Source organism: Osmerus eperlanus, chromosome 11, assembly GCF_963692335.1.
Source record: "Osmerus eperlanus chromosome 11, fOsmEpe2.1, whole genome shotgun sequence".
In the NCBI taxonomy this organism is placed as follows: Eukaryota; Metazoa; Chordata; class Actinopteri; order Osmeriformes; family Osmeridae; genus Osmerus; species Osmerus eperlanus.
Window position 1 is genome coordinate 16325576 of NC_085028.1, and position 15557 is coordinate 16341132.

The window sequence follows — 15557 nt, forward strand, 5'->3', positions numbered from 1 at the left end:
AGATGGCCACACAAAGGACAGTTGACCATTTGACTGGTCCACCATTTGGCTGGTCAACTCCTGTGGCTTTATTATCTACTGGTCTGGAGAGAGATGCGACATCAAAGAACTGTGGGACACAGTTGGTGTGGAGTCAAACTGTCACTGAGTAGTGCTGGCCAATCACAGAGATCGCTATATTGATTGATTGAACATGTTGAAGATCGTTTGTTCTAAGTTCATATAAGGCAGTGTGATGGTTCTTCACCTCTCTTCCGAACGACCTGTAGCTTACAGCTTACATGTCCTCCGTTATGAGAGGTCACAGAGTAGTCTGTTAAACTTAAGTTTGTGCAAACTAAATAAATTGTATTGAAACCGCCATTCTTGACTATATTCAAATCTACACAGTGCCGCTAGAATTTTCTTTCACACATCTTACAGCAAGGGCTACGAGCCATTGCGATAAATCCATTGTAAACATTAGCGCATGGTTCCGCCTCTCTCCTCTTCATTAGCATTTAAAGCTACAGACACAGGAACAGCGAGTCTTGAGGAAAGCTCATTCTGGGACTGCTGGTAGTGGCTGTAATTATGCACCAAGGCTGAATTTCGGGAAAGAGACTTCAGGTACAGTATTAGGGGACCACTAAGGCCTATGTAAAAGCATCCAAAAACAGCATGTCATGTGACCTTTAATTACTATGTATGTATGTATGTATGTATGTATGTAATTAACAATAAAAGGACTTTGGATTGGAATTGCAAAGTTTTGAATCCAATCACATTAATATGCTCTAATGCATGTGTCTCATTTTCTATTAAAAACGTATAGTTACAACATAGAGAAGAAATCACGGAATGTTTATGAGCACAACTTATTAGCTCCACTGCAGCAATACAGAACACAGCACACTATTTTTATGCTGCTCACGAGGGCGGTCAAAAGTTAAAACTGTCAGCAAAACTTCTAATACATAAAACACAACTATAAACCTCCACTTAATAGACATAACATAATAAACATACATATTCTACACACAACGTATTAGCATATCCCCATTAATAAAGACAAACACTGAATCTAGCTAACAACACAATCGAAGTAAAGCTAGCCTACAGTAGCTACTGTAGCACCGAAATGAGTTTAAAAACAATCAGAGTCGCAAGTCCTGGATACAACGTCAAAAGCAACGCATATTAATGCTAGCACTTACCTTTATATTTGTTAGAACTGCAACGGAGCTTTGATCTTTAAATACATTAGGTCTCAAAATAAATGTTAAAACGTAGGGAAACTTCACTTTACGTATGACAAACTACATTGATTTAGAGCTCACGTAACCGTGGATACAACCAATGACAGACAAAAAGTCAAGAGGATAGACTACAAACACTCGAGATGCAGTTGCACATTTGAAACACCAGGTGGCACAGGAACGGTAAAAAGGCTACAATGATAGGCATGCATGGATATTTGTTCATACATTTTCGTATTAAATCGCACACTTGTACTGTTTGACCATATTAAAGAGAAGGGCTTTTCTAGTTTTATCAATGAATGCGTGATTATTTAAGGAAAATCATCCTTTATCAAGATTTCACTTTCATTTTACAATAATCTTTCATTTTCAAACACTTTTATTACAAGATGAAAACGTATGGCATCTGAAACTAACTTTTTACAGAATCAAATTGGCCAAACAAGTAATATAGCTTTAAGGATAGGCCTACTTAAGTTTCACAGAAATCTGCAAAAAAACAAGAAACATTCATGCGACAACACTGCCATAGCCTACTCCATCTAAACCCGGCCGAGTGTGGCAGATTATGGCCAGTGAGGATTGCATGCTATTGAAACAAATGGACTAAAAATGTTCATAAAAACTCGTATTTCGTGATATATAGCCTTAGCCTACCGTCCGTTGCACAACATCTCTGTTCCACTCTTCATCTTCCAGTGAGGTATGAGAGAAGGGTGTAAACTGCCCTGTTATCAGGCCATCAACTGGTAAATAGGAAAATAAACCCTTTTGTTTCAGAACCATCCAGTCTCTTTACTTGCAAATGTAAATACAAAGAAGTGCGTCCGTAGTCTTCAACAATGGATGAAGATCAGTATGCAAGTATCCCATTATAACGGCTAGTGGATAAGATGATCTTTTCTGAGCAACTTATAATGTTTCGTCATGGCAGTAATTCTCAGAGATTCTTAAGATTTAACAGTGTCTGAACAGATGTTTGCAAATCATGTGTTAAATGATTACTTGTGCAAGTAATATAGGCTAGACATGAATTTAAGGGATATACTCTGGGCATTGTGCCTCTAGATTGTACTCATCTTGCATTGTAAATCTCTGCGTATGTCTGTCTGGTAGAAAAGAGACACGTGTTCGTTTTACAGGAAAATTAAACCACTGAGACGCATGAGTCTGTGTTTGTATTCCATTTATTCCATTAACTTCATTTCTCTTTTTCATCCTGCATATTTACTGATCATTGATCTGTTGGTCTAAGATGATTCATATGAAATGTTCCAATAAAGGTGAACATTTTTTGTGAACACAAAGTCCAGGTTTGCGAAATACTATTTATATAAGGAACCTTACATTTCCCATCCAGTAAGAGAGGGCCTCTCTCCTAAACCAGGTAAACGCCCAACACACACATAGACAGGGCTCTTTTCGCATTTACCAATTATTATGAAGATTAACTCACAAAAATGCTGCCCATCTTCTTGATTAGTGCTGGTGTCGTTTCCACAATGGAAGACTTCTCTTGAGGCAGTATGGTGTCTTGTGATTGGTTCATTCAGCTACTTAGTGGAGTAGGTACCAATTAAAAGTCAAATCAGCCATCACACATCACCTATCACCCAATCCTAGGTGGGAACGCACACCGCATTAAACACATCCTTAATGACCACTTTACTCTAGCTGAAAGGTCTCAAACATATATTTTGTGAGTGAAATTAACTAAATCTCTTTAATATATAATATGGACACTTAGAGACAATATAATAAATGGCAGTGCATAATCCCAGCAGTGGATGACAAGTCTACATGTGTTAGGGCAGTGCATACATTTTCCCAGCAGTGCAATTTATCACACAGAAATGCTGAGTCTCAAACAATTATAGATTGCATAAATGGTTGAGAAAGCAGTCTGTGATTCTAACAGAGCACTGCATGGTTTAAATATAAATGAATGTAGCTCCAGGCTAATTTCTAAAGTTACTGTACATGGATCTTGGGATTTGGTGGCAGCGTTAAGTATAGTTACATTGAACTCCTGTTCTCCCAAACCCCTCAATGTCCATCATCATAGACTGACTTTCCACATTCATATCTCAAGGCTGAGTTCAATGTGATGATTCTGCTATCAAAAGTATAACAAACTCTACAGTGAGGAACGGGACAAGCAGCCCAGCTTTTATCACAAAGTTTTATCTATACTGTAGCGAGGTAAAACTTTGTGAAACCTTAGACTCGTGCATGTGTCTCCCGTTGCCTTGACTACCCAGACTCTGACACCACATTTGTCAGTGTCAGTAAAGGCCCTCAGCTCTGTGCACCATCTCCACTATGTGGCGTCTAGGTTCTCCAATCCAGAGGTTGTGACTATCAGAGGGCAGGACAGAATGGCTTCACCAGAGACAACCTAGATGTCAAACTCGACGTAGTGTCTTTCAGCTGCTTGGACTGTGTGACCCCATCACCCCCAACCCCCCCCATCACCCCTCCCCCCTCCCAAGGATAGCCTCATAACATTCACTTTGCTCTTAATTTCTGAAGTTACCTTACAGGGATCTTGGGATTTGGTGGCAGCATTAAGTGTAGTTACATGGAACCTCTCGTCAGCCCGCTCCGATTGCACAGTCTGTTAAGCCCCCCCCCCCCCCCATGGTTTTTTTCTCAGCTTTTACAGAACCTCCCTCCAACTCGACAATGATACTGTCGAACCACGATAGAAGAAAAAAGTCTTCATAAATAACATTAGTATTATTACTTCTCATTTCAACAACACAAAAAGCATGTGAAAGTGCCATCTATAATATATATACTGTATATATAAAACAACTGGTGAAATTCTGACATGGGGGGGGGGGGGAGAAGAAACAAGTAAAGTTTGTCTTGAAATAGAATGAACTTCCTGGAGTCACTCTGCAGGCTTTTGCATAAAATCCATGTCCTGATTTAAAATATTTTCATATTTTTTAACTAAAATATTTCACAGGCAAGGATTCTTGTTTCATTCTTGTGGTTGGTTTTGTTATTGAACACGGTGTAAGAATTGTTCACCTTCAGGGGTGTTCCACAGGCTATGAGCCGTCTTGCTCTGTGCAGTCCTGGCCCACCACTTTGCCGCCGTTCATAGTGGGACTTCCTGAGTCTCTGCGCGAGCGTTGCTTCTCCTCAATTTCATGCAGCGACGGTTCTTTGTACATGCAAACTGGGATATTTCGTGTCGCATGCAAGGGAGAGAGAAGAGAAAGAAGAAAAAGAGCAGATGAAAAGTTTGTGTTTAAAACTGAGCAACATCTGTGATGTCATGGCTGTAACAGCGTTTCAGTAAATCAGTTTGGCCTCACCTTCAATGGGTCTGGGTACAAAGTGTGAGCATGGTTTGGTCTTTTTCACCCGGTTTCCCTTCATCACAATACCATCCTTGTTGAGGCCCAAGAACCAGGCCCGGCCAGATTCGTGTTGCCGGAACAGCGTTGATGAATAGATGACGTAGTAATTCTCAAACACAGACTCCTTGAATTTACACTCTGCTGTAAACACTTCCTGTGGATGGACAAAGGACACGTTTGTGCTTAGACAAGTTAAAAAGCTGAAAAAGACTGTTCTTATGAAGCTAGTGTTGTCACACTCAAAACAGTACTCCATTTCTCCTACATAAGGACTCACACGTAATAATAATAATAATTCTACTACTTCTAATAATGTATAGTATAATCATTAATAGTTATTCATTATTATTTGTATTCATAGTGCTCCCTTCCTTTATCTCAGAATGCTACAGGGTTAAAAAGAAATAAAAGCAATCAAAAGAAATCAGTATTAAATAAATAGCACTAATGATAAAGATAAGATAGATAAAAACACATTAAAAGTACATGCATATAAAGAGACAGATAGTTCCACAGTGGTCCCCCTTTGACACTGAGTTTATTCTGGTGGTGTGTAGGAGGAAACCGTTGCTTGACCTGAGTTGGTGGGAGGGGTGAGATGAGTGTTTTGAGGTAGGTGAGTGCCTTTTCATGGATGCATTTGATGGTTAGCAGAAGGGTTTGGAATTCAATCTAGTCAGTGGTGCTTCCGCAACTCATTGGAATCTTGACAATGCTGTTTTGACTGTCCAGTAGTTTTTTTCTGGCTACAATCAGGGATCCTGGTGAGAAATGTTTTCCATGAATAAAATCTTGAAGAGCTTGGATGTCAAAAGGGGGCTCGTAGTACAGCCGCCGCTCCTTCGCGTTGAAAGGAGCCAGTTGCGGTGGTTCCAGTACCGGACTACAATGCCTCCTGGGAGCGGTCCCCTGGAGGTTTTACGACCACGTCGGACTGGGAGGAGACCCAGCGTAGACCCAGAACACGCTGAAGGGATTATATTTCATCTGACCTAGGTAACGCCTCGGAATCCCCCAGGAAGAGCTGGAAAGCATTGCTAGGGAGAGGGACATCTGGAATACCCTGCTTAGCCTGCTGGAACCGTGACCCGATCCCAGAATTCAGGTGAACTGAGAATCAGAACCCCCCCACCCCATCCAGGTTTTATACACAGCTAGGTAATGTAACTAACAAGTTTACCTTGCTAAGTCAGCTAGCTAGGTAAGTACATGCTAGCTGACTGGCTGGCAGATGAAACCTTTATCAACATAAAGATAGATGTGATTTGGGAGTCAGATGGCTGAGCGGTGAGGGAGTCGGGCTAGTAATCTGAAGGTTGCTTCCCGATTCCCGGCCGTGCCAAATGACGTTGTGTCCTTGGGCAAGGCACTTCACCCTACTTGCCTCGGGGGGAATGTCCCTGTACTTACTGTAAGTCGCTCTGGATAAGAGCGTCTGCTAAATGACTAAATGTAAAATGATAGTACGTCCTTTGTCGAGACAGGGAAAACCTGAGAAAAAATGGTAAGAGCCATTGAATGGCCCAGCCACAGCCCCGACTTGAACGTGGTCGAACGTCTCTGAATAAACTGAAATAGATGTTCAGAGTATCTGCCGAAATACAGGTGCACAATCATACACAGGAAGATTCAAGGCTATAGTCACTATCAAAGGCTCTTCGATCAGTTTATTTCTTATTAACAAACATTCCTAAAGGGTTTAGCTTTATTGAGGTAGGCAATTGTTAATAGATTTGTATGAATACATTTTTCCACCGATTTCACCACATTTAGTAAGGCTATAGTGTAAGGACATAAGGTAACATAATATGGTAAAATGGGAAGGCTTCTGAATATTTCCCGTACAGTAAATACACACATACTCACAATGTGTAAATAGAAATGCTCTTACTGAGGTGTAGAGGAAGCCTTCTCCATTCATAGCCAGGTAGAGTCCAGCCTTCACCCCCTGTATGGCCACCACCCTCAAACCCACTGGGATGAGGTTAAACAGGGCTGGGGAGAGACAGGAAAAAAACAACAACAACAAATGATACTACAGAGAGTTGACAGGTTGAGGGTGGTGATTTGACCAACAGCAATCAGGAACAGAGTCAACGTTGTATTCGTTTATCAGGCACTTATATCCAAAGTGAAACATAAATACTGCATTTACAAGTACAGCAAAAGATCCAGGATAAGGAGTGCATAGTTCTACAGTATTTCAGAGGTCAGAGTCAAGGAAAGGTCAGTGTTTGCCAGCCACATCACATACCAGAGGAGACAGAGAGAACCACAAGAAGTCAAACAGACAGTCGTTTGCAGAGGTTTAGCCCAGCTAAAAAGCAGTGTGACTTAAAAGTGTGTGGAGTGTTGTGTTGATGACTAAACACAGTGTGTGGTGTGTTGTGTTGATGACTAAACACAGTGTGTGGTGTGTTGTGTTGATGACTAAACACACAGTGTGTGGTGTGTTGTGTTAATGACTAAACACACAGTGTGTGGTGTGTTGTGTTGTGTTGATGACTAAACACACAGTGTGTGGTGTGTTGTGTTGATGACTAAACCCACAGTGTGTGGTGTGTTGTGGTGTGTTGATGACTAAACCCACAGTGGGTGGTGTGTTGATGACTAAACCCACAGTGTGTGGTGTGTTGTGTTGATGACTAAACCCACAGTGTGTGGTGTTGATGACTAAACACACAGTGTGTGTTGTGGTGTGTTGTGTTGACTAAACCCACAGTGTGTGGTGTGTTGTGTTGATGACTAAACCCACAGTGTGTGGTGTGTTGTGTTGATGACTAAACCCACAGTGTGTGGTGTGTTGATGACTAAACCCACAGTGTGTGGTGTGTTGTGTTGATGACTAAACCCACAGTGTGTGGTGTGTTGATGACTAAACACACAGTGTGTGGTGTGTGTTGTGTTGATGACTAAACCCACAGTGTGTGGTGTGTTGTGTTGATGACTAAACCCACAGTGTGTGTTGTGTTGTGTTGATGACTAAACCCACAGTGTGTGGTGTGTTGTGTTGATGACTAAACCCACAGTGTGTGGTGTGTTGTGTTGATGACTAAACACACAGTGTGTGTTGTGGTGTGTTGTGTTGACTAAACCCACAGTGTGTGGTGTGTTGTGTTGATGACTAAACCCACAGTGTGTGGTGTGTTGTGTTGATGACTAAACCCACAGTGTGTGTTGTGTTGATGACTAAACCCACAGTGTGCGGTGTGTTGATGACTAAACCCACAGTGTGCGGTGTGTTGATGACTAAACCCACAGTGTGTGTTGTGTTGATGACTAAACCCACAGTGTGTGGCGTGTTGATGACTAAACCCACAGTGTGTGGTGTGTTGTGTTGATGACTAAACCCACAGTGTGTGGTGTGTTGATGACTAAACACACAGTGTGTGGTGTGTGTTGTGTTGATGACTAAACCCACAGTGTGTGGTGTGTTGTGTTGATGACTAAACCCACAGTGTGTGTTGTGTTGTGTTGATGACTAAACCCACAGTGTGTGGTGTGTTGTGTTGATGACTAAACCCACAGTGTGTGGTGTGTTGTGTTGATGACTAAACACACAGTGTGTGTTGTGGTGTGTTGTGTTGACTAAACCCACAGTGTGTGGTGTGTTGTGTTGATGACTAAACCCACAGTGTGTGGTGTGTTGTGTTGATGACTAAACCCACAGTGTGTGTTGTGTTGATGACTAAACCCACAGTGTGCGGTGTGTTGATGACTAAACCCACAGTGTGCGGTGTGTTGATGACTAAACCCACAGTGTGTGTTGTGTTGATGACTAAACCCACAGTGTGTGGCGTGTTGATGACTAAACCCACAGTGTGTGGTGTGTTGTGTTGATGACTAAACCCATAGTGTGTGGTGTGTTGATGACTAAACCCACAGTGTGTGGTGTGTTGATGACTAAACCCACAGTGTGTGATGTGTTGTGTTGATGACTAAACCCACAGTGTGTGATGTGTTGTGTTGATGACTAAACCCACAGTGTGTGTTGTATTGATGACTAAACCCACAGTGTGTGGCGTGTTGATGACTAAACCCACAGTGTGTGTTGTGTTGATGACTAAACCCACAGTGTGTGTTGTGTTGATGACTAAACCCACAGTGTGTGGCGTGTTGATGACTAAACCCACAGTGTGTGGTGTGTTGATGACTAAACACACAGCGTGTGGTGTGTTGTGTTGATGACTAAACCCACAGTGTGTGGTGTGTTGATGACTAAACCCACAGTGTGTGGTGTGTTGATGACTAAACCCACAGTGTGTGTTGTGTTGATGACTAAACACACAGTGTGTGGTGTGTTGATGACTAAACCCACAGTGTGTGGTGTGTTGTGTTGATGACTAAACCCACAGTGTGTGGTGTGTTAATGACTAAACCCACAGTGTGTGATGTGTTGTGTTGATGACTAAACCCACAGTGTGTGGTGTGTTGACGACTAAACCCACAGTGTGTGGTGTGGTGTGTTGACGACTAAACACAGTGTGTGTTGTGTTGATGACTAAACCCACTGTAGTCGCTGTTCTCGTCTTTGTTCCCGTTGACGGTGCCGTTCGGCCTCATCTGCAGGTAGAACCCCTGCTCGCTGAACAGTCGAGTCACGATCCCCTTCAGCTGTTCTGCTACCAGGGCCAAGGGTCAGAGGTTAGGAGGTCAGCTCACCACGCCACATCACACATATTGACTCTGGTACACAACCTGTGTAAATTCAACTTGGCTCTAATGGGGTTCAGAAAAGGTTATTATACACATGATTAGTCTACGATCCATGTTAATGTGATGACAGATCTTGCTTGACTAATATAGCTATCAACATGTCTATTTACTACGAGCTATCAACATGTATTAAGTCTGTCCTCCCAGTCAGTGCCCTCAGGTCCAAGTCGGTCTGGCCCACTGCAGCTCCGCCCCCTCTCTGTCAGGATCCCTGTGGAACCTAGTTTTGTGATTGGCTCCTGTTGTGTACTTAGTTTACTGATCATGTAAACCAAGTACACTGATCGCGCTCTGATACAATACTTAGTTGCATACTGATTGCGGTGTACTGAAAACTAACAAATTAACCAGCACACAAGGCATTTCAATCATTTGTAACTTTTTGGAAAATTAGGAATTTTGTTTGTTTCACGAGGCTAATCAGACCTTTATTCTGATGAAGAGACAATGCCAACACAATTGACTTGACATATTTAACGGTCATAAAAACATATCACAAAAGATGTCTTTAACACGATACTCCTCACAACCCTACCTAAAGACTCCCTCCCCCTGCTCCACCTGATCTGTGGCACACTTTGCGGAAGCTACACAAAATGCACCCCAGGTGGCATGAAAAACATCAAATGACAGGACCACCGTGGCAGTAAAGAGCACTGGTGACCCATAGCCCCATTTGTCTCACCATATTTCTAACTTTTATAGGAAGATCCGAGTTTGATCCGAGTGTCACCAATACTTGTGATAACACCATGTCCACCACAGTCATATTTGTATTTCTCATAGGAGCCACCAACATCCCTTCCATCAACACTGCTCCAAACTAGCCAAGCAAGAGTGAATTCCAGGCTTACAATGGGAGCATTAATTTACTGTATTCATTCATTTCTTTAATCTTCAAAATGCAAATGTCTATAGGTAGTGTTACATATATTCCTTGTTTGACAGAAAGCCTATTAGGAATCTGTTGTGGAAAAAACATCACACTGTTGTAATTATGAAGATGGGTAATGATTATGGATTTCTGTGATTTAAAATGACACTCTTAATCACCTTTTTAGCATATGCTATATTACTGAAAACCAGATGCAAAGCTGTTGACTGTTTATTATTGCCACTAAAAATGACTAAATGTAAATGTAAAACGTAGAAGATATTAAGCCCAAAATGTAAAGATCTGGGTTAGGGGCTGAGTGCAAGAGAAGACTATGAGTATATGCTTCTGTCATAGAAAACAATAAGTGCAGCTGGCCTTCAAGGCCAGAGCAGGCCTAAAAATGAGAGAGTTTTCTATGAAAAAAAGCCACCTACAATCTGAATACAAAGCACCAGCTGAGTAAGAATGCATTCTGTGACCAACAATTATTGTACCAATGGCAGAACCTCATAAAATAATATGGAAAATATATAAGAGAAATGTCCAGAGAATAATTTCTGTCTGATGCCGGGATATTGCTCATGTTCTATTGCGAATCTCTGTCACTCTGAATTCTAATAAAAACTTTGCTTCAAACTTTGCTGAGTTCCAGTGCTGTTTCAAACTCTGAGAATTGGTTGAAGACGTAGATAATTTTTCACTACAAATCTCTGGTATAGTTTTGACAACCCCAGAGAGGGGGTGAGTGAGGGTACTCACCCAGCTCCACACTGTCCTGCTGGGCTGTGCCTTCCTCCTTGTCGGCCTCCTCGCCCTGGCTGTCATGAGAGAGCCAGCGACGCAACATACTACAGTAACGAGTCATGTCTGAGTTACAACTCTCGTGGACTGTATCACAGCAACAATCCCTGAATCTTAATATTCCTTAGCTGCCCTTGAACAACCCTGATCTCTGTTTCTGCTTGCACCTTTCTAAACTTAGCCAATAACTCAGCCCGAAAGATTCTGCAGAGGCTCCTTTTGGGGTCCCCCTTTATCCTGCCCATACAGGCGGTTAAAAGTTAACCTAACTCTGTAATAAGACACCAGCAGAAACCTTTTCACTGTTGCCAATTGGACAGCTGTACTCCCCCCACCCAGAGTGCAACAAACATAAATATAGCTGCAAGCAGCAATTAGGGGGCCAAGCAGTCCAGCGGGTCAAACAACACACAACAAAACGTGTATACATCTTCAGAACAGGGTTCTGAGTACATATACCAAGTTTGGTGTCAATGCATCAAAGAGTTCCTGGGATATGATCTAATTTCCTGTTTGGGGGCTTTGCCGCAGATTTCAATTGGATGTAACTGACAAACGGTTTTGAAAATCTAAAATCCATCTGATAAATTTTGAGAGGCATGGCTTGAAGATAATCAGTGCCAAATTCATGTGATGAGATGTCATGTGAATATTGCAATGCTTTTTCATAAAGTTCAATACAGCGGGAAAATCCAATATGGTCATATAATCCATAATGAACTTGGCTTGATCCAGGGAGTCCAATGGTACCTCATTTGTGAAAAAACAACATAAGGCTCAAACGTCACGTGCGTAAACGCACCTCCAACTTTGACCCATTGGTGGCACTAGAGTGCTCAAGGCACAAGAATTAAACTTGGTGAAAAGAATCAGGGGACTGTACCCAAGAGGTATACAAATTGTTACAATTTTTTACCATACGATTCTAGCAGCTGTCATAGACTCCAACAGGAGAAGAAGAAGATCCACAAGAAGAAGAAAAGGTAGAAGAAGAAAAGGTAGAAACAAAATAATTGGCCTTGCAGCTTCTCTGCTTGGCCCCTAATAAAATGTTATGCAAATTATGTGCATATTATATCCGTTAGCTGGGAGATAGCAATGGAAAGTGATAGGGTCTATTTTAAGGGTGTAAATGACAGTCACTGCTTGGAAAATATTTATATTTAGAAGTAAAAAAGTGCTGGTTAGTTAACTCTTCAAATATATATATATATTATCATGGGGCCACTGATATATAATAATTTACATTTAGTCATTTTTTATCAGACACTCTTATCCAGAGCGACTTACAGTAATTAAGTATTAATTATTCTTTCTTTTCTTTTTTTGGTATCTAAATTAATGTAGATTTGTCCGGTGGTCTCAGACTTAATCTCAAATTTCGGTAATGTTTTAATAGTTTAGAGATTGGTAGAGATTGCCTGCCACACTGTTTAACTGTTTACTAAACACTGTTTAACTGTTTACTGTTTACTAATAATAATACAAATAATAATAATAATTTCAATATGTTCAGGGGGGTATTCCAGAAAGCAGGTAATTTACATACCCGGGTAAGTTAACTCCACAGCTGACACCAAGCGTTGTAGCAACATTGCCAGTAGGTTGCTGCAACATTGTGAATCAGCTGGTGGGTTAACTTACCTGGTTATGTTGGCTTTCTGGAATACCCCCCTGGTTGAATATTTCTGTTTTGTTGTTTTCAACAACAACAAAATCCTCACATGAAACCAATGTAATTTTACAATAATTGATCTCTCATCTTGTATTTTCTATTTGAATGTTTTATTGAACGTGTTTGATTCTTGTATGCAAGTCTCCCTTGCAATCGTATATACCGTGTTTAAAGTATGTTGTTTCAGCTTATGATAGACATTAACTAGCCCATGACCCAGTAGTAACTTTATCAATATAGTATTAAACTTGAGATAGACCAATCCCCAGTTTCAGGTAGTTATTGTTTTGCATAAAAGTTTTCATTAATTGTGGGACAGCAGTCATGTCATTCAAATGATGTTCTTATTCAGAAATATCTTAACCTACCAATCAAGCAGTCCATCTTTACTTAGACAGCCACAGTGCTTATTTTCTAAGAGGTTTGTTTTAATGAGGAATTAAGTTACTACATTTGGCCTGTTCAGGTGTGCATGTCAAAAGATGGATGCAATAGTGTTGTGTTGTTTACAACGGTAAGAAATGATCAGTAAAAATGTGGATGATTAATCCATATTCTAAATGTCATAATACAAGTGTAGGCTAATCATCTACAATATCCTTGGTTACTTTCGTCCTATACTCTTTTGCGGGCCTTGTCTGGTGTCTGATGTTTCCGGGTAGGAGATGAGTGGTAGTAAATGAGGGAAGGAAGGAGTTAAGAGCGTATTTCAGAACGTCACCCTAATTTGCTGGTGGATGGGTGCTAAATGTGCTTGTAGCAAACACTGTAAAATATCTAGATACTTTGTGACCAAAATGAGACAAAAGTTAAATAAAACACAAAGTAAAAGTCTAGTCCATCTCAATTTGAATAAAACCAGACCATCCCTGTACATAATGCTTTCGCCTACTACGCCACCACAAAGCCTCCAATTCAATGGCATGGGGTGGATAGTGTATAGTCTGAAGAGTGGGTTTAAAGAAGATCTGTTATAATATTTTTATGTGTTTAAAATATACATGAATCTAAGTTCATTAATTTATTCATTATTGTTTTTTCAATTACTCTAGAAGGCTTACATACACTAAGCTTTCACTAATAATGTTAGAAAAAAATTGGTGAGAAAGCGAAGTATAAGTTCAAATATTATATACGAGCTATATGATTGATATGCTAAAATAAGTGTGAACATCGCCGAGGGGCAGATAATTTGGAGAACAACGATTTCTATTCAAAAGCCTTATGAGTCGTAGACATTTTCTGCATCAGGAAGAATGTGTTCGCTGAAAAGCGGCGAGCAGGGAGCAGAATAGATGCTGATCATTCGTAGCAGCAGCAAAACATAGACACGCTTAAAAACCACACCTTGCTACTCCACCGCAGCAATAAGGCCTATGTAAGCAAGAGGGTGCCCATCCTGTGAACGAGCTGCAAGTACCGCAGTCTTGTCACAGAGGCGCGCCACGCACTGCATCGCGCTAGACGATCCCCTAAACTCAAGTACTATAATTTCACAGCCACACGCAGTCTGTAAATATAAAGTTCCTTACCGATTGTTTTATCTTTGCTCTCCATCTCCCGGTATGTAGAGGTTGGCGAGGGAGTGAAATTTAAGACAACGTTATGAGACACGTCTGGGACTGGTTGGGATGCTGCTCGATCTCCAAGCGGAATCCAGTTGCCTTCCTGCCGAGATATGACAACAAACGTTAACAGTGAATACAGCTACTTAAAATGTATTCACTGCCCTTGAATGATTAGCCTATATCAAATTGGTGTTGGAGGGAAAGATAGTGGCGTGCCACTATTTGAAAGGTTTCGGAAATTGTGCGGCGTGTCTGTATTCTTTGTGCAAGCTCGTGCATTACCTGTGTCTGCGCGTTTTCTGTACTCGTCTCTCCTCGGTGCTGCAGCTCAAGCGCCTACCAGACAAAGTGACGTCAAGACTGCCTACGCGTGGTTAAGGGGAACTGTGAAAGAGAGGGTATGTCCCAACATGTTTCATTATCTCCTTCTCTACTGTGCTCGTCCACTACCACTCATCTCCTGCTCGGTAATATCTGAGAGCAAAGGATGGGAAAGAGTGGAACAGGACAGGCGAGGAGAACCTTTGGGACGCCGTACACTCCGCACCATTTGTTGCTATGACAACTGCTGATGACCTTAAGGCTCTGAACCCTCAGTGTAATAAAATCAGCAAACTGTTCTATTTAAATTAATTACATAGCAAATGACAGTTGATTAAATTATAAAAAAGGTATAGAGGCCATACCATTTGAAGCTCTTAGTTGGGATGTTTATGGTGAAAAGGCACTTTTTGCAGATTTAAAATGATTGGTGGGCTTTTTTGGTAAAATGTTATGAATTTTCAAGAATACTTATGTCTGAAATCCATTAAATCGTTTTTACCCTTAGGTAACTCCAAAACACAAACGTAGTTTCCAGCTCATGGGGTAGGAAACAAGGAGTCAGGTGGCTGAGCGGTGAGGGAATCGGGCTAGTAATCTGAAGGTTGCTAGTTCGATTCCCAGCCGTGCAAAATGACGTTGTGTCCTTGGGCAAGGCACTTCACCCTACTTGCCTCGGGGGGAATGTCCCTGTACTTACTGTAAGTCGCTCTGGATAAGAGCGTCTGCTAAATGACTAAATGTAATGTAATGTAAAAGTCAGTAATGAAATTCAGCTTCTCTGCAGGAGCCATTGACACACACGCACACACACAAAGTGTACTACAAAAGTCTGAGTTCACTGACAAGTGTTTGTTTTCAACATTCACACACACACAGACATGCTTGGTCCTCTGTGTGCGGTGGTTGCTACTGCAGGTGCTTGGTTTATGGTTGTGTTGTAGTTGTTAGTAATTGGTCTATTCTACATTAAACCACTAGGTG

The 15557-nt window shown here is 41.3% G+C and overlaps 1 protein-coding gene across 4 annotated transcripts; it reads right to left on the reverse strand.

Annotated features, from left to right (window-relative positions):
• Positions 1-3728: 3728 nt before the first annotated feature.
• Positions 3729-14683, reverse strand: LOC134029015 (fibroblast growth factor 12-like). Of its 4 annotated transcripts, XM_062472977.1 has the most exons (6): positions 14535-14683; positions 14217-14352; positions 9127-9237; positions 6507-6610; positions 4571-4769; positions 3729-4431 (listed from the first exon to the last, which is right to left on the reverse strand). In XM_062472977.1, exons 2-6 carry the CDS (start codon positions 14239-14241, stop codon positions 4301-4303), a joined length of 570 nt encoding a protein of 189 aa, XP_062328961.1. In that variant the 5' UTR covers positions 14242-14352; positions 14535-14683; the 3' UTR covers positions 3729-4300. The 4 variants fall into 4 exon arrangements, with proteins under 4 accessions (XP_062328961.1, XP_062328962.1, XP_062328959.1 ...); XM_062472978.1 differs by lacking the exon at positions 14535-14683 and having other exon boundaries at positions 14217-14453; XM_062472975.1 differs by lacking the exons at positions 14217-14352; positions 14535-14683 and adding an exon at positions 10968-11263.
• Positions 14684-15557: the final 874 nt, after the last annotated feature.